Source organism: Osmia lignaria, chromosome 8 (assembly GCF_051020975.1).
Source record: "Osmia lignaria lignaria isolate PbOS001 chromosome 8, iyOsmLign1, whole genome shotgun sequence".
Taxonomy (NCBI): Eukaryota; Metazoa; Arthropoda; class Insecta; order Hymenoptera; family Megachilidae; genus Osmia; species Osmia lignaria.
The window spans coordinates 16,065,850-16,090,987 of NC_135039.1; the positions used below are offsets into that span (position 1 = coordinate 16,065,850).

General features: G+C 34.3%; 6 protein-coding genes across 21 annotated transcripts; 3 read left to right on the forward strand and 3 right to left on the reverse strand.

The window, feature by feature from the left end:
• The first annotated feature begins 498 nt into the window (after positions 1–498).
• On the forward strand, positions 499–1,539 carry LOC117606462 (60S ribosome subunit biogenesis protein NIP7 homolog). The gene is made up of 4 exons (XM_034328916.2): positions 499–710; positions 824–1,049; positions 1,183–1,323; positions 1,385–1,539. The coding sequence occupies exons 1-4, from the start codon at positions 655–657 to the stop codon at positions 1,502–1,504; spliced, it is 543 nt and encodes a 180-aa protein (XP_034184807.2). The 5' UTR covers positions 499–654; the 3' UTR covers positions 1,505–1,539.
• Positions 1,540–1,615: 76 nt separating this feature from the next.
• On the reverse strand, positions 1,616–7,876 carry TyrRS-m (Tyrosine--tRNA ligase, mitochondrial). 15 transcript variants are annotated; one of them, XM_034328865.2, is made up of 10 exons: positions 7,510–7,748; positions 7,104–7,344; positions 5,985–7,038; positions 5,761–5,887; positions 5,368–5,681; positions 4,050–4,260; positions 3,554–3,953; positions 3,137–3,284; positions 2,164–3,059; positions 1,617–2,094 (listed from the first exon to the last, which is right to left on the reverse strand). In XM_034328865.2, exons 8-10 carry the CDS (start codon positions 3,268–3,270, stop codon positions 1,745–1,747), a joined length of 1,380 nt encoding a protein of 459 aa, XP_034184756.2. In that variant the 5' UTR covers positions 3,271–3,284; positions 3,554–3,953; positions 4,050–4,260; positions 5,368–5,681; positions 5,761–5,887; positions 5,985–7,038; positions 7,104–7,344; positions 7,510–7,748; the 3' UTR covers positions 1,617–1,744. The 15 variants fall into 15 exon arrangements, with proteins under 15 accessions (XP_034184758.2, XP_034184756.2, XP_076545743.1 ...); XM_076689628.1 differs by having other exon boundaries at positions 1,618–2,094; positions 3,137–3,953; positions 7,510–7,648; positions 7,747–7,876; XM_076689630.1 differs by having other exon boundaries at positions 1,618–2,094; positions 3,137–3,953; positions 5,985–6,641; positions 6,841–7,038.
• Positions 7,766–10,772, forward strand: TwdlT (TweedleT). The gene is made up of 3 exons (XM_034328876.2): positions 7,766–7,876; positions 8,792–9,445; positions 9,611–10,772. The coding sequence occupies exons 1-3, from the start codon at positions 7,766–7,768 to the stop codon at positions 9,896–9,898; spliced, it is 1,053 nt and encodes a 350-aa protein (XP_034184767.1). The 3' UTR covers positions 9,899–10,772.
• A 5,631-nt stretch (positions 10,773–16,403) lies between these two features.
• Hrd3 (HMG-coA reductase degradation 3) lies at positions 16,404–20,532 on the reverse strand. The gene is made up of 8 exons (XM_034328822.2): positions 20,413–20,532; positions 19,902–20,046; positions 18,978–19,465; positions 18,657–18,904; positions 18,086–18,565; positions 17,747–17,975; positions 17,243–17,649; positions 16,404–17,163 (listed from the first exon to the last, which is right to left on the reverse strand). Exons 3-8 carry the CDS (start codon positions 19,420–19,422, stop codon positions 16,723–16,725), a joined length of 2,250 nt encoding a protein of 749 aa, XP_034184713.1. The 5' UTR covers positions 19,423–19,465; positions 19,902–20,046; positions 20,413–20,532; the 3' UTR covers positions 16,404–16,722.
• A 252-nt stretch (positions 20,533–20,784) lies between these two features.
• Positions 20,785–23,324, forward strand: LOC117606432 (uncharacterized). Of its 2 annotated transcripts, XM_034328852.2 has the most exons (9): positions 20,786–21,010; positions 21,117–21,278; positions 21,340–21,611; positions 21,708–21,861; positions 21,957–22,136; positions 22,221–22,593; positions 22,706–22,818; positions 22,902–23,010; positions 23,086–23,324. In XM_034328852.2, the coding sequence occupies exons 2-9, from the start codon at positions 21,121–21,123 to the stop codon at positions 23,266–23,268; spliced, it is 1,542 nt and encodes a 513-aa protein (XP_034184743.2). In that variant the 5' UTR covers positions 20,786–21,010; positions 21,117–21,120; the 3' UTR covers positions 23,269–23,324. The 2 variants fall into 2 exon arrangements, with proteins under 2 accessions (XP_076545543.1, XP_034184743.2); XM_076689428.1 differs by having other exon boundaries at positions 20,785–21,010; positions 22,902–23,324.
• On the reverse strand, positions 23,301–24,967 carry LOC117606438 (ribosome biogenesis protein NOP53). The gene is made up of 3 exons (XM_034328868.2): positions 24,093–24,967; positions 23,527–24,026; positions 23,301–23,456 (listed from the first exon to the last, which is right to left on the reverse strand). The coding sequence occupies exons 1-3, from the start codon at positions 24,840–24,842 to the stop codon at positions 23,369–23,371; spliced, it is 1,338 nt and encodes a 445-aa protein (XP_034184759.1). The 5' UTR covers positions 24,843–24,967; the 3' UTR covers positions 23,301–23,368.
• Positions 24,968–25,138: the final 171 nt, after the last annotated feature.

The window sequence follows — 25,138 nt, forward strand, 5'->3', positions numbered from 1 at the left end:
AAAGATTAGACATCCCATTGTTTTCGAGCGGTCATAATTTGGGGGGTCCTCCGCAACTCTGGGCCAACTTTGGTCTGTATGCAGAGAGCATAGTTGGTATGACAATGGTGCTAGTTCCTCCTCTTTTATCACACCTCGAACTTCACAACTGAAAGAACATAATTTTAACTTCCTTTGATTCTGCTTTTTAGAAATCAGTCAAACAAGAAATTATTAAAATAATTAAAATGTTTGACAAACTTGCATTTTAAAAAAACCGTCATAAATGACTTTTAAATTTTTTTAATCCCAGCGCCATCTATACAAAAGTGGCGGAAACTACTCGACAACTTATGTATGTATGTACCGGCTTAGTTTACCAAACTAGGAAATACTATCGCCATCTATTAAGAAACGACTGAAACTGCTCGACAATTTACCGACCAACTTCCGAAACTCGGATCATCAATCGGTAAGTTGTTCAATTTTAGTCATTTAGTCAATTTAGTTGGTAGTCATTGCTTGATTTAGTTGTTGTTAACCTCTTTTCATGTAATTTCAAAAAAGATGTGATTTCAAAAGATTCAGTGAAATTTAATAAAAGATTTGTATATAATTTAATACATTGTATTACAATTTACGTCCACTTTATTTAATTAATAATTAAAAGAAACAATGAAACGGTTGACAGAAGAACAAACGAAACTTGTTTTAGAAAAATTAACAAAGTAGTCAGTAATAAATAATTATTTGCTGTTCAATGAATGATAAAAATAAAAGATTCAATTATAATGGTAATATTAACATAGCTGATAGTATGTTTTATGTAATGTTTTTTTTTTAGTATTGGAGGAAATGTAAAATTATTAATTGACCGTCCAGATGGGATTTATTGTTTTCGGTTAAGAAAAGACAGAGTATATTATGTTTCTGAGAAAATTCTACCATTAGCAAGTATGATAAGCTCAGATCATCTAATAAGTTTTGGAACATGTTTTGGAAAATTTACAAAATCTGGAAAATTCAGGCTACATATTACAGCGTTGTATCATCTGGCACCATATGCGCAAGTAATTATATAATTTCTTACATTGTTTTAAAATTTCATGTCGCTATTATTATTATTATTATGATCAAACTCGAAGCTATAAGTTTTGAAAATGATTACTAAATTTTAATTTTAACTTTAATTTTCTATTCTAGTATAAAATTTGGCTGAAACCATCTGCTGAACAGCAATTTTTATATGGGCATCACGTTTCTAAGGGCGGCTTAAGTCGAATTACAGAAAATACACCCCAATATCAAGGAGTGGTTATTTTTTCCACAAATAACATACCACTGGTAATTAATATATCAAATTTAAATTATTAGTTTTTCCATATAATCGTGATCATTATTGTAGGGTTTTGGCGTCACAGCAAAAAGTACAATGGATTGTAAGTATGCGGATCCAACAGCAACAGTGTGCTTTCATCAAACTGACATAGGAGAATATATTCGGTCAGAAGATTCCTTAATTTAATAATTTTGTAAAAATCTCTTTTATATTTATATATTTCTCCAATATTAAATATTAAATATTAAATAAAATATATATATATATATATATATATGTATCTTTGAAACAATTCCTTACCTAATAAGAAAAAACACATCGTACATATTTTTTTTTTTTTTCTAAAACGCGTCGGAAAACTTGGAATTTTAATACATTTCAATAATGTATCAAATTATACATATTTTGAAAGAAGAACATATTATTTTACAACCATCGTATGATATGATACGTTCTTTTTCCAACTCTGAGAAGCGATATATTGTTACTCAATATATGTATTCCAGGTACAATAACTTCTTCTGTATTTGTTATTCTTTGATAATTAATATAAAAACCACCACCTTCGATAATCCTCCTTGCATCGTGACTGGTCTTAAAACACTTAGCTTTCATCGCTAATTCATAAACGTTGATACCTGGTTCAGCAAAAACTTGTACTACAGTAGCACCGTCTAGTAACTGAACTAATTCATCTGCATTCATTCTTTGCAATGATTCCAGTGAATTTTCATAAAGAACAGCCGATGCTCTTTTTGCTGCTACTAGTCCATCCTCTATAATAAGATAGGTATACTTAATACAGTACTGAATAAATGGATGTTTTTAAATCACCGTTTACATACCTCCATGTACTAGTAATGTAACTTTTTCTGCAAGAATCTTTTGTGCTGTTCTAAGTTCTGGCTTTTTAAAATGTTCTTCTACAATTTCATTAATGTAGCGTATAGGTAAAAACGTAAAAAAATGAAGAAACTTTTCGACATCGGCATCTTCGGTTCTAACGAAATATTGATATAATTGAAAACTTGAGGATTTTGAGGGAGAAAGCCAAACTGCATTGCCAGTAGATTTCCCAAATTTTTTCCCACCTTCAGATGTAACTAGAGGCAATGTCATTCCATAAACATGTTTTTTAATGTATCTGCTTACTAGATCATATCCGGACACTATATTACCCATTTGATCTTGACCCCCAATTTGAAAATTACAATTATAAGTCTGCTGCAAATGTAACCAATCGTATCCTTGAAATAGCGGGTAAGTAAATTCTGTAAAGCTCATTCCATTTTCAGATTGTAATCTGGATTGTACAGACGCACGACCCAACATTGGGCCCATTCTAAAATATTTTCCTATTTCTTTAATAAAAGAGAGTACATTCTTATCTTTATACCATTCTATATTGTTAAGTATCTGTACAGGAAGCAGATTCTTTCGACCTTTATTAAAATATTTTTGATGGTTTCTAAGAATATTTACAATATTCTCTTTAATGCTATTCAGATTTTCTTTCAGTATAATTTCTTCAATTTCAACACGTTCAGACTTTCTGTAACTTGGGTCACCGATTAAACCTGTTGCACCTCCTAGTAAAATAATTACTCGATGACCACAGCGTTGCCAGTGTAAAAGATTAATAAGGACCAATAGATTTCCTACGTGTAAACTTTCTGCAGTTGGATCGAATCCAGCGTAAACACACTGCGGTGGTTTCCTCCATAACGCTTTTATTTCATTTCTAAAAAAAATTTCATTATTTATTCATTTAATTTACTGTTATAATAAGAAAAATGGTAGATTTTTGATAATACTCACACATAAATATCAGGAAAAATATCTTCGTATAATTGTCTATTTTCAGCGTCTAGTACGTATTTTGCAGTATGCAAACGCCGGTTGTTAAAACTCTTATTCTTAGTAAATAAACGTAACCTCAATATCCTACTCATTTTTAATTAGTTTTCTATTCATTTGAAAAGTATATAAATTAATTCTAATACATATCACTAAAATAAATGTTAAATCAATCAAGCTGTTTATATTATTTAGCTGATGAAATGTAAACCGTGGAGAACATAACCATCAATTTGCATCAGCCGGAGGCATTAAATTTTCGTCATTAGCCAATAGATGGCCATATTTGTCGTATATATGTAGATAGAGTAGATCCCTTATTTACCAGTTATACATATGTATAAGTATTAGATAGTTAAAAAAAGTTAAACTACTTACTTACGTAAATACTCAGATATTTCTTATCGATAACACTGCTGTGACAATATTTAATTTTAATACATACAATGTATTTATAATAAATTTATCAACGTATCCTTACGTATTCTCTCAATTTATCAATATTATCCCCTACAATTTTCATTACTTTGAAAAATTCTCATCTCAGGTCGTTCTCATTACGGTTTTTAGTTACAGAGTAAATACAATACTTTTTCTGATAATTTCACGACTATTGCCTTGTGAGAGAAAAGAAGTCGATCTTCTAGATTGCTCAAGTCGTAAAATAGGGCACACCTCCAGCAAAAAGTCATTACGTAACTTTAACTGATGAAAGAAATAAGATTATAATTGCGAGTCGATTCAGTTTCAGGAAGAATTTAATAGAAGAATGTTGAAACTGCAACAATCAATTTGATATACATGATTGTTCCTGTTCAATCAATTAGATACACGTAAATAATTTCTTATTGAATTGTAAAACAACTACAATTACCGTCAAGCCACAGAATCTCTTGAAAATCAAAAGCTATGCAATTTAGGTTTCCTTTAAATAAAACGACGATAAATGGTTTTGGATTAGATTCTTCCTATCTATATATGCTCTTCCTGGAATCTTCATATCTCTCCATTAGTTTTCTTGGGATTTTCTCATAATAACAGATGGATGATTTCTCTAGTTGAATTTATTCTTGACCAAATAAAGCCTGGAGTGATAAAGGAAAAAAAAAGAAATCAAAATTAACAAATAAAAATTATCGTTAAAAAGCACGTGTACATAGAAAGACATAATGGTTCACACGTTGCTTTTAAGACAAAAGCTTTTTATCCAGCGGAGAATACATACATATACGGTAGGAGAGAAAAGAAAGATGATAGAAAACGAAGACGTGCAAACTGCACGTCCATATTAAGGCAAATACCACCTGTTTTGTGCGGTTGTTGCTGTATTATTAGAAACACGTATCTTTGCTTTAAGAAGCTGCCACACGTTTGCCGTTAAATGAATCTCGCTAACAAGCTGTTGCGAAATGTATGAAACAAATTGTACGATTTACAAGGTACGACGTACGGTGTATTACTTTACGAGTTAAAAAAGAATACTTTGAACATTCGAAAAGAAATTTGTTTGCAATTATCAATTTGACAAAATGGTTCTAGAAATAAACGCATAAAAAATAGAAAAGCATTCGGAATAAGCTTTGAACTATACATAGATATATTGTGAATAAGAATTTCTTACTTTCTGTGAAACATAGTATTAGGAACAGAGAGCAATTGTTTGATCAATGAGATCATTAGATCTCATTAGATCTCATATTAGATCTATTACGAGATTGCATAAAACGTTTTAATAATTTTCCAAGATTGACCAAACAAATTCAACGAATATCTTAGGAAAAATAAGAAATTGTGTGGATGAAATATCGGATTGGTTTGTTCTTTCTTTCTCTTTTTTATAAGTCCCTTGACCTAAATTCTCTGAATTTCTTCTTATTGAACTATGACATTGAAAGTTTTATTTTTCCATTAAAAATAAGAAATTAGATTTTATAAAAGATTTCTCTTTAATAATGTTGATAAAAATGAAAAGTAATTGAACAGGGAAATCCCGATTGCTCGATTCATCGAAGGACTTGGTTCGTGGAACTGAACGATTGCGCGATCGTTGTAACTCGAGAATCTGGAAAGTGATTCTGGGTCAGAGAATCAGATAATTAATTTTCACGCACATTTCTAACTTTCGTACAAATTGTTTCATAAAAGATTGTACACGACGGAAGCCAAAGATGACAATATTAATAACTTGATACCTTTTCTTTTTATAATAAATCCTTAAAGTTTTCCACTTGGAAAATTCCTTCTTTATTCCTTGATCACTTTTACACAATTATTTGATCATCTAAGAAAACATTTCTCTTTTCCTGGAACGCTTTCTATAAAGGAAGATTTCATGTGACCCATAAATGTCCCTACAAAATTGCCTTTCTAACGCGTCTGTGCTGCCTCTCTTTTGTAAGTCTCCTCCACGCTCTCTGAGGTTCTGATCCATTTTCCCATGACCGTTTATAAATATATACACACACACACACACACATACTTATCCTGACAAAAGGATAATTCGTACCTGATATAGGAAATTTCGAACACAACAACAGTCTTATTAATCGCTTATAACTTATAATATGATAATGTTGTATAGTCACCTGTAACGATGGCTTCTCATAGTCAACATGTTCTACCACTTTTACTCGTACGTGTTTCTCAGGAAAATAACGATATACGGGGGAGAAAAGCCCATTACACTCCAAAGTGAGCCTATTTTGCTTGATGCTGTAGAAAAGAATTTTGAAATGTTACCATATATCGTTATTGCCTGAAGGCTTATCTCGAGGCAAATGCCTTGAACTACATACACATATGTACATACATATACCCAGGGCTTCTTGTGGATAGGCACTTGTATATTCTTTAAACTGCTGCTTTGGTTTTCGTATATGTGTTCTGGTTGTCGATCAATTTTATGAGCCCAGTATGTCATGCAGGTATGGTCGTTAGAGTAACTAACAGGGTAGGCTTCGTTAGGGATGTGGACTGAAGAAGGTGTACTTTGTCCCTAAGCACTGTAGCGAACGCGTTGATGCAATTGACGACACCCAGTTGAATTTCGATTTCTTGAAAACTCCCTTTCTAACGCACTGTTACTTTTTACTCTGTTTAGGATTCTACTCCATGTTCCCATGGCCGTTCCGCATTTCGATCGAACGAAAGAATCCGCGAACCTTTCTACCTCCGAGCGGTTCGTTCTCCTAGTGGGACGTCCGGCGTTCAGTCATACACATACATATGTACAATATGGATACGTATGGATACGTATGGATACGTATGGACACAAACGACACTTCTCCTTTTTCCCATTCACCAGACTTACGAGGCTGGTTACGTGGTTGTTGGTGGCATCGCGAGCCATCCTGAAGTCGCGATTAAATCGTCCACTCTTCCTTGTGATTCTCCGTTTACAGCGGTTCTCATGGAATTCTCTTTATCATTGGCATCATCATTTTTAATAAACGTTTAACGTAAATTGCTGGGAGTAAAAAAAAGAAAAGAAAATTTTCTTTGGATTTCTTCCGAATTTCATGAAACTTTTTTCATTACTATTTCCTGCAACATAAGTCTACTATTGTGTAAGAATTGAGTTAACAAGTAGAAACGATGGTAAACGGTGAAAATCGGTGATCGTGTTGATCGATGACGCGTAAAATACGTGAATCAATGACACTAACGATTTGCTCGGAAAGAGAAGGGTATCGTGTGCATCTTTATGTTACGAAACTGTAAGTCTTCCACTTCCTGCGAGGAAGTTTCATCCTCGAACGGAGAAAGGGAACCTCCAAAATGAATTTGACCCAAATAATTTTTTTTTCACGAGTACGCATACGCACTACTTTCTTTTTTCTTCTTTTGCGATCAGGTTATTTTATCTGAAAAAATTCATTTATTATTATTATTATTATTATTATCTCGCATAAAATTCTGATAAACTTACTAAAACCCTGACTAATTGTAAGATGTACAATTTATACGTATAAGATGTTTACAAGATGTTAAAACAATTATAACATAGTCCGCAGAGGATCAGTTATTCAGAGACTCAGCGCACGCCGCCATCCCTCTAAAATTTAGCCTACCTCTTTTAGATTTCTGATCAACAGCAATATTCACATTGTTTTCTAACCACTGTATCATATCATTTACAAGAGAAAAAAATTCAATTAGAATCCATTTACCTGAAAAAATGAAAAAATCATGAAAGAGTCCTTAAAGACCATTCGCCTCGTCCCAAGTTTCAAGATAAGGTATTAAGGTATTAAACAAGTAAATATGCAAATTCGTGTTTCCAGAGTTTGAGAAATCGATGCAAACGCTTTGTATTGAACGTTTTAGAAAGTTACCAATTCCTAAGTTCCTTGTTAGCTTCCTTTGTCAAAAATACCATCCTCTTCCTACGAAGCTTCCAAGATCCTAAAGACGAGGTCAGGTCCAAGGTACATGGACGATTTGGTTAAGGGTATTTAGCTAAGATTATGGTACCTATATGAAAAAGAAAAAGGAAAAAAATGGCGTGCAATGGTATCGGTGACAGTAGAGAAAGAGAGAAAGAGAGAAAGAGAGAAAGAGATTCGTCAGACGGTCTCATCAGCATAGGTGATGGGTCGAGATGCGAGTGGGGCCAGGGCTGGTATAAAAGGGGCACCGTGGCATCTGTGGAGCATCAGTCCTCTAATCCAAGGAACAGCAGCAACCATGAGGGCATTCATGGTGAGTCGAACATTTTTCTTCTCACTGACCCCTTTCCTCTTTAACTTCCTTTACTTGGGGGAGTGGTGTCTCCTGTCGCGTTTAATCCCATTTTCTTCCTTCTTCCATAGCAGTTGTTGAGTTTTAGTGATTAAATGATTGATACTTTTCTGTCTATACAATACCGAAATTTCTGAAAAATTCGAAAATAATAAAATTATTTTCTTGCAAATAGTTTTGATTTTGATAGATATGTTTGATAGATATTATTTAAAATTTATCTAAAAATTTATTTCATTCTTGATTAATTTTAAATACTTGGTTAATAAATTTTATACCATCTATTTAGCAATTTAATTAATTAATTAATTAAATCTCAATCTCAAGTTTCATCGAAATGTAAGCGATTCACGAACGTTTCTGTTGATCGAGGACAAAAAAGAAATTTGAAAAAGTAACACGATAAATCGCTGGTAATTGTCTCTTCGAGAAAGTATCCACGCGAAACTCGAAGAGATGAAAGAGAAAATGAGAATTTCTGGACAACGTCGAAAGGGAGAGGATATGGGAGAAAGTAGAAAGAGAGAGGGAGCGCAGAAGACGGGATAGATGCAATTGTATTCGATACCAATGCATTTGACGATTGACTCAACGTGTACCGATTATGAAAGTGTTAGGAAAAACTTTCCAATCCCATGTAATCCAATTTCCACTATTCTATTCCGTTCAATCGCTCAGCTTGTCTTTCTCTTTCCGCTTTACTTTCTTCTTTCGTTTATTACCATTTCGAATGAACTTGAAACCACATATGCATGTGTGGCCTGCACCTAAAATAAAAAATAAAAAATAAAAAATTTTATATTTAAATATAAATAAATAGTGAAAGAAAAATATTTAGATGTATAAGAATATTGACCATTTATTCGTTGCTTACAGATCGTGGTTCTCGCCGCATCGGCGATGGCGCGACCGGAAGCAGGCTACTCTTACTCCCAACCCAGCTCTAGTTACGGAGCACCTGGCGGTGGTGGATCCACTGGATTCGGCGGAGGTGTCGGCGGTGGACTTGGCGGACTCGGTGGACTAGGCGGGCTTGGCGGTGGAGGTGGCGGAGGATTCGGTGGCGGTGGCGGTGGCGGTGGCGGTTTCGGTGGTGGTTTCGGAGGCGGTGTAGGCGGTGGAATTGGAGGCGGTTTCGGAGGCGGCGCAGGTGGTGGCATCGGAGGTGGTTTCGGCGGTGGAGCAGGTGGTGGCGGCGGCGGCGGTGGCGGTTTCGGAGGAGGTACTCTCATCCAGAAACACATTTACGTTCACGTGCCACCACCAGAAGCACCGGAAGATAGACCTGCCAGACCCATTGCCCAACCACCACCACCACAGAAACACTACAAGATCATCTTCATCAAGGCGCCAACTCCTCCCACACCTACTGCTCCTGTTATCCCTGCTCTTCCTCAGCAAGACGAACAGAAGACGCTGATCTATGTGTTGGTTAAGAAACCGGAAGAAGCGCCCGAGATCTCTCTGCCTACCATCGCGCCTACCCAACCAAGCAAACCGGAAGTTTACTTCATCAAATACAAGACTCAGGTACGTCAATTCTATTCACTTTTTTTTTCATCTTTCAAGAAGCAAACTCTAAATTAATGAACTTGAAGCACCATTAAAAAAGTCTTGATACATTCTAGAATCCCATAGCGTCTTGCGAATCTATAACAATAATAAGAAAAAAATTAAAATTAATTACAATTACAGAAGGAGGTCACGTCCGGAGGTGGTGGTGGTGGTGGTGGTGGCGGCGGCGGTGGCGGAATCGGCGGAGGAATCGGCGGAGGAATCGGTGGAGGAGTTGGAGGTGGAATCGGCGGCGGAATCGGCGGTGGAATCGGTGGCGGAATCGGCGGTGGCATCGGCGGTGGCATCGGCGGCGGTGGCATCGGTGGTGGAATCGGCGGTGGTGGCTTGGACGGCCATGGTGGAAGCGGACCAAGCGGACCAAGCACGTCCTACGGTGCTCCCAGTGCTTCAGGAGGGCCTTACTAGTCACACGAAATGCCCGTTGAACCCCCGCAGCTCCTCCTCCATTCACAATCGGACCCATCTTAACGCTCCGCGACACGCACGCATTCACGGCTTCGGCCACGGCTTTAGCCACGGCTCAATAGCGTCCCTTTTGGACGCGAATCTCTGTGATCCTACGTGGACGACCACGGCGACGAGCAGGAACACGATCGACGGACCAATCGATGCCAAGATATGGCTCCTGCTCGCGATTCGGAGTTATACGATTAGCAAGAATTATATGAGAACGACCACGATCATATGGATGACCGTGACGACCACGATGATGATGATGATGATTATGATTATAATTATGATTATGATGATGATGATGATGATGATGATGATGACGACGACGACGACGATGATGTTGGCGACAAACGTTAGAAGAACGATAACCAAGAAGAAGAAGAAGAAGAAGAAGAAGAAGACAACAACGACGACGACGACGACGACGACGATTAGGATTAAAAGTTTTTTTATACGTTACTTTTTGCAAGAAAACGGTGGCGAAATAAAGCTTTTTTTATGTATTTTTACATAAATATCCTGCTTTATCATTTATTTACCAGATTCCTCCTCCTCTATAATTTATTACCTATATGTATATTAGTAATTATTAGTTGAAACATCAATGCAGGGCAAAGAATGTTGAGTCAAAATGAAAATTATTATGATGCAACGAATGAAATCAATAGCGACAACTGAGATCAGACAGTGCTGTGTAATTATCCAATGACAATGATGACAGTAATCACTGTTTTAATGTAACGTTGAAAGTAATTGAAACTAAGGCTGCTATATTAAAAATAAAGATAAAGATAAATATGAGAATCAGGATGAATACTAAAAGAGTAAAGGACTATATGTACGTATAAGAATGTTGAAAGATAGGAAAATATTGAAATATAGAATTGTAGAAACGTCAAAGAAGAAAGTTAAGAATTATCTAGCTACTAAATTTCACCATGAATCATGTACGACTGCAAAGTTAGCCTATAATCGCTGTTTCGAAAGTGTCTGTATTTACTAAAGAAAAAATATAGTGTAACGTTAACTAGACGGTAAACAATTTCCATTTCAATTAAAGCCTTGCGTTACCCTCTTATTTACGTGAATAAAGAGAAACCGAGGTATTCTGCATATGATGAGATAAATCGTGTAATAAATGCCTTATTGTGCAACGAGCTCGACTAAAACGTACTCTAAACCTGTGAGAAATCCCACTGTGGTCCACCTACATACATACGTGCTGTGTTGACGCGAACGTCTCACTCTTGCGTCATGTCTACACCTTGTCGAAAGATTTCTATCAACTTGAACAATTCTAGCTCTAAACAAATAAAATATATATACATACATAGGTATTTTTATAAATGTTAACTTACTGTCTCAAACTAAAAAATAATCAACTTGTCGGTAGAAGATTACTTAGCTACTCTATCCGATTCGGTTAGGTAGTATATTTTCTACTTCCAAGAGTACATATAAGCTATTATAGAAGAAGCAATTGCAAACTCTCATTTTCACTCAAGTAAATCGTCGACGATGCTCAACCTCGGAGAGTGGATTCTCAGTGACAGAAAGAGAATAAGAGTCTTCATCTTGATTAGTAGCTGTTTAAGAATAGTGAAAGTTTCTCTGCTGGCTTGCGTCACGACGCGACGCGATGCGATGCGACGCGACGCGACGCGACGCCTTTCCCAAAGAAGACGCGGAAATCGACGCCTTCCTCTTACACGGACGATCAATCTTTTCCGCGACTATCGTTTTTAACAAGTTAACTATTCTCTCCCCCATCTTCCGTTCTATGCCACTGTGTGCTTGTGTAATTTATATATTTCTTTAGACATTTTTTTACCTTGCCATTTATAGCGAGTAACCAATTAAGAGGGTGTAATCAATGCTTTAGACATCCTTTGTGAAAGAGAAAGTCCACCTGTTCAACGATCAATCCTCCAACTCTAAAGGGTGTCCTTATTGTACAGGCTGCTTCAAAACATGGCTGGAATAAAATAATGATACATCATTAATATAAATACATCAAAAAACTTTCAGAGATTTCATCATTTGGCAGGTGACAAATTTATTCACAAAGTGATTACTGAGGATGCTACTTTGATTTTCTATGCCATAAAAAAACCATATAAAGAGTATACCTATACATATAATTATGAAATAACACCTTCTACCAAGCTGTACCAGATAATTAAAAAAGATGATTATACATTTTATAAATGGACATCTCCAGACCACGTTTTCCATCATTCGCTTTTAAATTTCCGTTCATCTGGTGTGTAATAAATTCAGTGAAAGGTGTTCAATATAATCAATAATAAAAACGAAAAAACGAGGAGCGGCCAGAAAAGAAGAAAGGATCAAGAGTACAACAAAAACAAGCAGAAGATGGCTCGAAGTACAATGAACCTCAGTTAGCGATGGCAGTGTTCCAAAGCTTCTTTATAATTTGCAAACAAGTTATGAACAATAACTTGAAGAAGGAAAAAATTATCATTAGTTATACTATCTTTTGATCACTTTTCCATTATCGCCTCAACCCCCCCCCCCCCCCCCCCCCTGTTGAGTAAAAATGAAAAAAAAAATAAAAAATAAAAATTGGTTTATAGTGGAATCTCCATCGTGAGTACTAGTTAATGTTTTAAATTATACACAAGGCTTTGCTCCTAACGATTGAACATTGTTCCTGAATTTAGTTGGGAAATATTCTCATCACTGATCCCAGCTAAACGGGGAAAGCAAGGATCAAGAGACAAGGAGAACTGCTCGAAATACGGTCTGATTTTTTTAAAGGAGGTCGAGGAATGACCTTTCGATCAGGCTCTGTTGCCTCCAGTCTCTTTTTTCTTTTTATTACTGATACTCTCTGATCCTCGGGAGTTACAGGAAGCCGAAAAGAGACTCACGTGGTGCAATGACCATGTGAAAGTTGCCTCCTGGCAGACATACCTCCCTCCTTCCTCCTCTGTTTCTCCTTCTCTTTCTCTTTCTCTTTCTCTTTCGCGATAGTTTTCCAGGGTTTCTCAAGTACGATTTCTTACGAGAGCATCTTCTCAGCTGCGTAAGAACGTGAGAGAGAGCCCACTTTCGTTTCCTCCTTCTTTCTTTCACGTTGCTAACGCATTCCCGCTTTCCCCTTGATTCATACGTATTTACCGATCATCATCATCATCATCATCATCTTCTTCTTATTCTTCTTCTTCTTCTTCTTCTTCTTCTTCTTCTTCTTCTTCTTCTTTTTGTTTCATCTTCGATTTCATTAATTCCTTGTTACGCGTCGCGACTCAATCTTGTTTGCTTTTTAAACAGGCAGTCGATTTCTTTTTATCTTGTACTTGTTAATTTGGTGATTCATTAGCTGAGAAATTTGTAATCCTTTGTATTTATTTTATTCATTTTTTGTTATGTCTGTTAATTTTGTAATTCATTTCATTTGTATACGAATTGGAAATACGTGAAATGTTACTAGTTTGTTATGCAAATCTTCTGTTAAATGTCGTAGCGTCCTAATTTTCTGCAACTCGTGTTTATGAAACATAGCAAACCCCTATTCGAGTGAAGGTTTAAGAAACCCATAGAAGAAAAAAGTTGAATGCTGTTATCTCCTTTCCCCATCAAATAATGCACATGCAATATGCACTTTCTTCGACGGTTCTAAAAAAGATTTAGTAACAGTTATCATTTTTAACATTTCAGTTATTCTGAAAATTGTTAACGACTGCAACAAAGAACATTTCTGTCTTATCTTACGTTCTGTTAATATTCTATTAATAAATAATTTGGCTTTCGCATACATAAAAAGTGACAAATCAATTTTAAATCAGTCCCTTCACGCTTCTTTCTCTCGAAATTTCGTAAAATTAGTGTGTCGAGGTCGACAAGGAAAATTCTATTTAGGTCGTGCTTGTTTTGAAACACGTACAAGTTGTGTGGGGAGTGACCATAAGTCACACATCACATTTACAAGCGGATTAATCCTCAAGATATTCGAAAATCGTAAACGAACATCATCCTCTAGTGAAAGCACAGAAAGACCAACCAACCAAACAACAACTGGCAAGATAGGCTCTACAAGACTCCTGTAGTTTTTACTTTTTTTTTTCAAATGTAACTTAATTAACGTTTAGTTTAGATAATTAAAAGTTTCTGTACATTCCCTAAAGTTTCGGGTACATAGTAATTTGTAATTATTCTTTTTTTCAAGTTTTTTTTTTTTTTTCTCTGGATAATGAAGTTAACGTGTAATTGGGAATGATGTCGAAACGATAAAGTTACACTTTATTATCTTCATTACCATTCTCATTATCCCGTAAAAGAAATATTAAAATTTTAACAGTCGCTTGCGCAAATAAAAGTACTTATGTAAGTACATACATACCTCGAATTCGTATCGTTCAATATCGGCTTATCTACATATGTACATACATATACGTACTTTGTATACTCGTTATATTTGTTTCATTATCAATAATTTTTTTTATCACATAATCTTCTCTTCTATCTGGAAAAAAAAAAAGAAAAAAGAAACATTTAATGCAAATATTGAATTAAAAATTAAAAAATTTCTATCTTCTAACTGACCTATGGCTATAAGAAATAAGAAATCACATACATAATCATGTTTATACACTTTCTTTGCAATATTATCATTATCCAGTTCGACGTTCACGTATAGAATATACCTATGTATAAGATTAATTATAACGACGAAACTGCTGAGTCTAAGCCTTGGTTAGTAATAATAATTAAACGCAATGTACATACAATAATTACTGGAACCTATTTACTGAATTTACCCACCTTTGAGAATTATCTTCGTCTCGTATCGGTTTCTCTAATATACGAAGGATTCGAAGGATTTTTTTCTAGGGTAAGTAAAATCTGTGCCGCTAATTACGAAAGGATTTCTTCTTTGTATCTGTTAAAGTAAAAATAATGATAACAGTGAGTAAATGTAAAAAAAAAAATTTATATAATTTATAGCAAAATATTGATTTGAGAGTTATCGATGTGATTTTTGTATTCTACGCGTAGAATACATACTGACGATTTCCGCTAGAAACCAACCACCGCTGCAGACTAATTGACTCCTTAATTCAATTTATAACCGATCGACGTGCGTGCACGATCGGTTACATGTGATATCACGATGTAGTAGATACTGAGTAAGAAAAAGGAAAGTAGAGAAACGCAATTGGTATTTTGCTATTATGCAGCTTATCGGCTTGTCCGGGAACGTTTATTGGCCTTTTGACCTTAGCTTTCACTCGATTAGGTCCTCTTCTTCCTTGTTTCACTGTTTCACTGTTCGCATACTGCCCAGTTCCATCCAACTAGATACATCAGCATCTCCGTGTTTAATCATTCTTATCTAAAGAAATCTATATCATAATATATTCATTATTTATTACACAATCAATTGTTGTGATACAAATATATTCGAGATAAATTAATATGTCATTCTGACAAAATGATAAGGTTAAACTAATGCTTCATTAAATATTCATTAAAGATCACTTATATACATAATTATTTGAAAGCAATCATGTCATTTAACGTGTGACAAATATAACGTGCATATGTATCATTATTTATATGATCAGAGATTAACTACTTACAGTGTTCCACGCTTAAAAGGTTATTTACGCGCGCATTTATACATATATATATATTTACATATAAATAGGTAGTACTTGTATAATAAAACTGCTCCCTGGATAACTTGGCTTCCTAATTATCTAATTTACGATTAGACTAAAGGAAGAGAAAAAAAATCATATTGTTGTAAAAGAATTAATTAACTAACTTATAAAATAAAAATGATCACCAGAAATGGTTTAAAAATGATCACATTAACACCATCTAACAGCGAATCGTACAACTACTGGAAAATGCTGCTATATCGATTGGAACTAACTTTACATTACAGCGCTCTTAGCGGCAGAAATAAAAATAAAAAATGATGATAGTCTGTTCCTACATAAGTAAATACATATATGTATGTATACATATACATAAATACTTATGTACAGCATCGAGCATAACAGGCTTCCTCGTGGAAGATCCCTCTTCCATGGGCAGCACCCTCTCCGCCTTGGAGGCGTTGGGGAAAGTGACGATGTAGTGAAGGTGACCTCATATGTATAAGTCTGTGCCCCACCCTCCACAAATTAGCTCAAATTAGATGAAATACATACCAATCATCTTTTCTATCTTAAATTTTATATCAATTATAAGCACTAATACTTTCGTTTTATGATTCTCTCTTACATTTATATATTTTTTAAAAATATACACGCATATACATAAAAATCTGTCGCAAATCAACATATATTTTACATTTTAAAACCTATAACAGTCTCTGTAAATTAAAGAAATGGTAGGTATGTATAAAGAATTCTGAAAATTCAGTTTCATCAAATATCAATGTTCTGATCTTTGTAATACAATTAAAAATTTTTAGAAACATTTATCATTCAATGTTATGTACAATTCTAAAATATAACTTAAACGTTAATAAATTTGGTAATTTATAATTTCATAAATAAATATGAGTTAGCTACGTATAAATTGTACGTAAGCGTATAGCGCTCATATACTGTAAAAACTTTTCAAGTACAAAATTTTCAATTTTCTTAAGAGTTTTCCATGATTTTCTGCAAATAAGGTGGTTTAATGAAAACAACGTATCAATATGCACGCATGTGCATGTATTTATGAACCATCGGTAACAAACTTGACTTCATCTAAAAGAGGGTGGGAGGGATTCAAACAGAAATAATAAAGAACTAATTAATCCTAGGCGGTGGCGGTGGTGGTGGTGGTGGTGGTTGGGGCCTGCGGAAGTAAATAATTAAACTGAGCATGCCAGTGAGCAATCCTATAAGATACAAGTCCCAGTTCTGGCCCAAAAGCTGGTCCCATTTATTTAAGTGGTCGATAAGGCTAAACTCTTGAAGATAATCCAAACCAAAGAGGAAAGAGAGTTTAATAAGAGCCAATGCAACAGGAATTCTTGCATCTGGACTAGCTTCTGCTGCGAGATCGTAACATCGTTTAGCTAGATGTCGATCTCTCGCTAGACCTAAACCACGTTCATGCATATATCCCAAATTAAACATTGCTTGTGCATTGTGTTGTTGTTCAGAAGCTAATCGATAATGACTGGCTGCAGCCTCGTAATCGATTTTTGTTCCACGGCCATAATAATGAGCATCCCCCAATTTCACCTGTTATAAAAAAGAGTTTTAATTAAATAAGACACAGTTTGAAAAGAAACAAATTACTCGCATCATTTATTAAACACACTTGAGCAGCAGAGTATCCTTGTGCAGCAGCTCTAGCCCATAAAGCAAGTGCTCTAACCAATCCTTCCTCTTCCGATAATATTGTAGTCTCTCCTTTATCTAATATAAAAGCAGCATTGCTCTGTGCTACTTCATAACCCATTTCTGCAAGGAGAGCATACTTCACAAAAGCCTCGTTAATTCTACCTTCCCGATAATCCGTATGAGCAATCATCAACTGATCGCTCCATTTGCCTCTTTCGGCAACATTTTTTAAAAGTTCGACAGCAGTTGGACAACTACGCATCATGCCAGTACCAGTAGCATGCATCTGTGCCAAGTTATAAAATGCCAAAACATGGCCAGACTGGCTAGCTAAATTAAAATACTTGTTGGCTAACTTATAATCACGCCTTACTCCGGTTCCACCTATCAAGTAATTGCTTCGTTACCGAATTTAGTAGAAATAATAAACTAAAGTCAACATTTATTATTATAATAGAACCGAGATAATTTCAAAACATACTAAAATACATATTGCCAAGTTGAAGTTGCCCATCAACCCATCCCTGCTCTGCAGCTTGGTTAAAGTATTGAAGAGCTTTTGCAGTATCTCTTTCAACTCCTCTCCCATAAAGATACATAAGACCTAAACCACTTTGTCCAACAGGATTTCCTAGCTCTGCAGCTTTTTTAAAATACTTGTATGCCGTTTCGTTATCTTGCTTCACTATATCACTGCCTTCTAAGTAAATCTATAAAAAATTTAAAAAAAAAAAAAAATCAATAAAAGTGTGATATTCCAAAAGAAACCTAGAAAGCAAAGCTACCTAGAAAGAAAAACAACTTAACAGTTTTGTTTTACCTTTCCCAGAAAAGCCATAGCAACAGCATTTCCAGCATCGGCAGCATGCTGAAAATATTGTAATGCTCTTTCATGATCCAAAGGAACACCTCTTCCGCCCTGATAATGTAACTGCCCCAATCCAACTTGTGCTTGTGTATCCCCCTTTTTTGCTAACAACTGGTAATATTCTATTAGATCTTGATCAAAGATTCCTGAGCTGTACCCTGGATTCTCTTGTTCATCTAAAAGTCTAACTCTTTGGACAACTGGCCCTCCACTGAGAGAAACTTCTTCCGCGACCTTATTCGCAACTTTACGATAGAAATCTAAAGCCCTTTCACAAGAAACTGGTGTTGTCACTCCGGCCCAATGGCGATAGCCTAAAGCCATCTGTGCCCGTGTATCTCCACCAAGAGCTGCTACCGTGTAATGAAGAAGCGCCTTTGGCTGGGAGGCATTTACACCACCTAATCCTGTTGCGTACAGAAAGCCCAAACCCTGGAAAGATATGATAATTAATTTCGTGATCAACTTTGAAAAATCACCTCATTCTCCTCTTTTTCTTTAAAATCATTTCAAAATTATTCACCATATGAGCAGAGGGTAGACCAGTTTCAGCAAGTTCTTTAAAGGTTTGATAAGCTGCTGGAATATCTTGACTGGATATCCAGGAAAAAGTTGGTGCAAACTGAGTTCCTAACAGCTGTGCCCATGCCAACATAGACCTGGATTCGCGATGTCCAAGAATTGCAGCAGATGTTAATAGTTCATAAGCTTCTGCCTTATTAGAACGTGTAGCATTTAAGAGACTCTGCGCTTTCCTAAATATTTGCTCCGCTGAAATTATTATAAAATTCAGTTCTATTATGGTACTTGTTTAATTACTTTATTGGAATAATTATAAAAGTACCTTCTTGCTGCTCCGGAGTCAGTGGTTCTTCGGTCTCTTCGGTAAGAGGTTCCAATTGCTCTTCTTCGCTCCATACTTCTGCATCATCTTCTTCGAGTCTTAAATTATTATTTGGCAAATCAATATTTTTTATCTGAGTTATCATTGCTTTCATCCAAACATTTCTCATCGTGGGACTTTCCTCTTTTGTTTTTGGTTCATTTACCGCTTCCTCTTTTCTCTTTGTAATCTTATCGTTAAGATACGGTTCAGAAGCTGGTACCATCTTTAAAATGGTTTCATGTAAAGCCTTTAATTCTTGCAAGTGTTCAAATGCATTCTCTTCTAAACCAACATCATCTTCCGCCTCTTCGTCAGAAGTATCTGATTGTTTTTTAGAAACTTCTGACTCTGATGAAACAGACATAACAAGCAACAGTAAAATCAACTCCTTTCTTAGCTTCATCTTTTCAACTATATTTTGATTGTACGTCTGTTTATGAACTGACCTTAACATAAACAAAAAAGTTACTTTTTTAGTATGTATCTTTCTCTATCTCTCCATTAATTATTTACATCCTTTCAATAAAATAAGAATATAATATTTTTAACAAATTTACAGAATTACTACTTTTGAAAATAATATCTTTAATTTAAACACATCTTCTATTCACAAATAGCACGCATACATTACAAAAACGTTCGTTACAAACTAACTCAACTCAGTTTCTTATCTTACGAATAAAAAGGCTCATTTCATAAATGCATCAACAAAGAGGGTCAACTTTAAGAATACGTTTAAAACAGTAATATTCTTTACCATTCTCTGCGTACATACAATATTTACGAAAATGTTACATTGTTCTGCTTTATAACCTACATTTTTTTTAAATACAAGAAAAAAAACGATTATACTAAAAAGGAAGAAAGTGTACGTTTTCTTACTTTTAGCTTGAATAGCTTGATAAGAATATTCCTGAATTCATTTTAAACTATGTTTCCAAAGAATTCGACTCTTCGTGTCAGAAAGAGAAAATTACGTCATTGAGACACGTCAACATACATCTTCGGTTATCACGCAAATAATTTTCTGTAATTGTTTCCAAAAATATGAATTTTTACATGCCAAAGTAATAGCGTTCTATAATTTTCTATAATTGGTAAATAGCAAAGTACACTATGCATTTAACAATCAAAGGATCAGCTGTTCCACAAGTGTGTTTGCTTTCAAAAACTTGCGTGGTGTAAGTATTTATATACATATATGTATGTATGTACATATATAAATACATATATGTATAGACTCTGTGTGTTCAATAACCAAAGTTAGCTTCTAATTGTAGAAATATGGGTTATATTTCTTTAAAATTAAATAGTCGATAGCTGAAATATAAAGAAATCAAATTTTAACGATGATACTTATGTGTAGAAATTTATTATCGCTTAGTAGCATAACCTTCAAATCGGTCCTTTATGTATGTATGTACGATACCAAAACTTTTGTCAATATTAACAGAGACCACGAGCCTAATTCTTACAAAAGATTAGAAAACTGTAAACGATATTTAAATAAGCATTAACCAGAATCCTGTAATATCCATTTTAGTATATATGTATGTACATATTCATTAGTTAATTAGAAATAACTAAAGCTTAAAACCAGATGGGTATTGTAAGGAAGCTAAAAGAATACATTATTCAGTCTTTTCTTTTCTGTATTTATTTTGAACTGCATAATTTTAAATTTTCACCATCTAATTTCGACCAATTAGAATCGTCGTTACCGGCAAAGTGTCGTTTGAGAAACGTGGATGCTAGCGTTGAAAACTTTACCGACAGTCCCTAGAAAAATCCCTAGAACGTAGAACACACCATTTTTCGTTCCTGCTGAACAGATTGCAAGAATGGTGCGCTGGTCTGTATTTTACCCAAATCGTCAAAAAGTTATAAAATATTGAAATTGCTGTCTGTCCACGGTCAAGAAAATGGCGGATCGGACTCACCTGCATTAATTTATTCGTAATATAAACATTTTTGCAAATGACGTGAAAAAGGTAAAACAGACCACAAATTTAGTTCCTCATTTTTTCTGTAGGGCGCAGTTTCGAGCATCGTCGTTAAAATTATATTAGTAATGTACTTACGAATTTGATTTTACAGAAAAATGGTCGATTTATTCGAGAAGGATAAAGGAAATATATCATTGTCAGCGAAATTACAGTCATGGCAGGATGAGAAAGAAAAGAGTAAACCCACAATTATCAACACACAAAAAGCTTTTTACAGTATTAAAATTGGAGACATTCAGAACAAAATAAACAGGTTATAAATATCAACGTGAACTTTTTTGTTTTTTTTCGAAATTTTTCATAAAAATATTCAGGTTAGAAGATCGAAACGATGAGTTATTAGAAAAAATTGAGGTTACCGATGAACGTTCAGCGATCATAGACGCAGAAACGACCGATGAAATTGCAAATCTAAGCAAACAACTTTATTCTCAAAACAATAAAGTAGATGATGTGAAAACTAAAATTGATAATGTGGAAAATAACCGAATAAAAGATAAACACTCTCACGATGATAAAGTAGAATTACTTAATCAGCGATACAAAGAGAAGAAAGTTGAATTAGTTTCTCGGATTAAAGTTTTAAGTAACTTATTAAATCTGTTTTTATTCCTTTCTCAATCTTTTCCTTCTTATTTCATTCGCAACAAAATCTATTCTTAAGGATCATTTCTTTCGTTAGCTGCAAAAATTAATGGTCTGGAAGATTTTAAAAAAACACAAAGAGGTTTGGAAGAAAAATTTGAAAGAAATGAAGAAGAGATTTCAAAGAACGAGAAAGAGATGAAAGAATTGCTCGAGAGTGTTAATCGAAAGTTTGAATTTGATAAGGAAATGTATATTAAAAATTATTACTCTTTATTTGTTTATTTAATTAGAAAAGAAAACACTATTTATTATAAATTAATCGTTGGACCTTTTCTTAATTTAGGCTGAAAAATGAAATGTACCTGTGTCTTCTCGATTTAGCGGCACAGTTTCAAGTAGAAACTGTCGAACATATAAGTTTACCAAACAAGAGATTAATGCGAGAAAACATTATGTTAAAAAATGAATTATCGCATATTTCGAAGCAACTTTCGTCGGAAAATGACATTCAATCTATTCTCAAGTATCATTACACGCAACTCCCTTTTTTTTATTTTTTATTCGTCAGAATAGAAAAATACTTATGATTTTTATATCTTATGCATAGGAACTCGGTTGTAGACTACAGAAAAAATATCGTTAAAAAGTCTTTGCATGTAAAAGAAAATATAATAACTATAAAAATACAGAATGCTTTGTTAAAATGTTTGAAAAATAAGTTTAAAAGTACAAAGGGATATTTTTCATCTATCGATGTTCCTGATCGTGCTATGGAATGCAAATATCTTATGTTAATCGAAAACGCCCGTAACGAAGAAAATTTAACAAACGTTCGTTTATCAAAATTAAATGTTTTACTTGAAAAGGAGAGAACAAGAATAGGCATCGCAAAATATTTACACAGAAGGTTAAATTGTAAGATAAAGGCGGCTGTAGATACACTTTATGATCTAAAGTACATTGCGAGGTGTTTGCTTGAGGTATTTTTCAATTTTTCAATTTTTCAATTTTTCAATTTTTCATTTCATTTGCATGAAATAATTTTTAATTCTTCATCATTATACGATCAAGTTACACGCAATTATGTTACAGTGTCCTACCAAATGTCCTGATATAGCAACCTTGAATTGCACCCAAATGCTTTTGTTTCTGCAAAACATATTCATGAAAGGGCAATTAAAAGTTCAATGTGGCATCGTCAAATCGTGAGTATTAGTACACTAGTATAACAACACTACTATTATCATATGAAAAATATTTTTAATTTCCCTACATGTAACGTATCAAGGGTTGAAACCCTACCACAAGTGTTAGAATTTCGTACAGAAGATTTAAATAATATTTCGGATTTTGAAATAATCACTGAATCTCAAGAGAAAGAACAAATCTTAGACAAAGTACGTAAAAACAATTTTATTACGTCATTAAAACATGTACTTTGCTTTATACTTGAGATTTCTTCTCCCTATCAGGTAAAATTAAGCTCAGATTCGGATAAAGAAACAAAAATATCTATTGAAAGTATCGACTTGAAAGAACATTCATCGACAGATATTTCGGATAATATTATGCCATTCGAGTTAAAAGATGATTACAAATTGTCTGAAAGTGATGAATACATAGAAGATGAATCTGTATTTAGTATTGTAGAATAAAATACAAATTGGTTTCGTGGTCTACAACCTACCGCCCGGCTTACATCCAAATACCTCGAGTAAGTAAATACGCAATATTATTATATACGTATGTATTAAATTACTTGGTCATTTCAGTTTGGTATATGGTTACATCAATCTTGTGATCTGGCTTAACAAATCGTTTCACTTTCGCTTTATCCCGTTTCCTGTAACATGTCAATGTTAATAATAAACAAGTTAGTACATGTTTATAAACGTTATATGTATAATACTTACAGTTTCATTCTAGAAGGAGCAACAATATTTCTCTGTTGAAGAGACTTAAATCTGTCTTTTAATAAATTAGTAGTTGGCTCAGCATTGCGTAAATTACCGCTTAATTCGTTTGCTAATTTGAAATCAGCTTCCAACGGTTCAAATTTAACTTTACTAAGAGTTTTAGGACCCACTGCCTTTAATGCTTTCTTCTTTAATCTTTCTTCTCTTAGGATTTTTTCCTTTCTTTCTTTAGAAGCCAACTGTTTATTTAATAATCTTAATTTATAAATATCCGAAACCTTCTTCTTTTCTAACTTTTTCTGCTGCTTCTTGCGCGCTAATTCTTTTTCTTCTTTTTGTTTACGTCTCTGAACACGCGTTTTTTTCTCATTTCTAACTGGTCGATTTACAGACGTTACTGTCGGATCTAGATCTTCATCCGGATCATTTTTCTCTTCCGATTTCAATCCTTCTAACATTTCTTTCAGTAAATTGTTTTCTTTTTCTTCCACCGAAACCTGTGTGAAAATTTCAATATTTGTTAACAATTCTATATATTCTACAAAAATTTATACATCAAATACCTTTTTAAACATATCTGTAGTCACTCTTTTCAAATGTTGTTCCTCTTTTATTAATTCCATTTCCTTCTTTGCTATTTGATGTAACAAAGTTTGATGATCCTCAAACGAAGGATTATAAGATGTTCCTGGATGCGGTGCTTCGATTGCTGGCAAAGCTGAAGGTTTCTTGCGCACTGAAATTGGTATTCTCCTCTTCTTTGCTCCAAAATGAGTCAACGTATGTCTGACAGTATCCGGAGACATCCATTCTGTATCGATACCAAGTTGTTCTTCAAATTTTCCTTCCCAAACATCAGCATTAAACTCTCCTCTTTTAGGTTTGTTCGATCTTTCCTTCATAGCTAACATTCTATTCTGTAATCTTATTTTATCTTTTAATTTTAATATTCCTTGTGCCTCTCTAAAAGCTTCCTTTTCTACCAAAATTGCATTTTTTCTTTCTTCCTTCGTTCTCACACGATTTCTTTTTCTTATTGGATCCTGTACAGCTGTGTGAGGTTTTAAAATATTAAAACATCGCGGCTCCTTTGATTTCAATATTTCTCGACGGGTTCTTTTCGGAAGAACTTCAGGCTCCGTAGAAACTATAAATAATTCCGAATCTTGGCGTGTCGAAAAAGGACCACCTAACCTTTCTTCTAACCGAGAATCTTCCAAAAATTTCTCAACATCTTTTGTATCAACATGTTTTCGCCATGATCTTTTTGTCTTTTTAGACACTTTACGCTTTTTACTATTGATCGCAGGCATTTTACTCTTTAAATGTTGGAATAATATCCTTTACCTAACCTAATTGCACGGCATTCGGTAAACCAGTAAACGTGGCTTTCTGCTTCTGTTGGGGAACAAGTTTGGCTAGGCTAGGTTAGGTTAGGTTAGGTTAGGTTAGATTAGATTAGATTAGATTAGATTGGGTTGAAAGACTGTGCTTGGGATCAGTACATACATATATGCAAATCCAAAAGATTTGCTAATTAATTACATATATTATGCATATAATATTATTGTATCAATTTTATTAACAAAGTGAAAAATACATTACATAG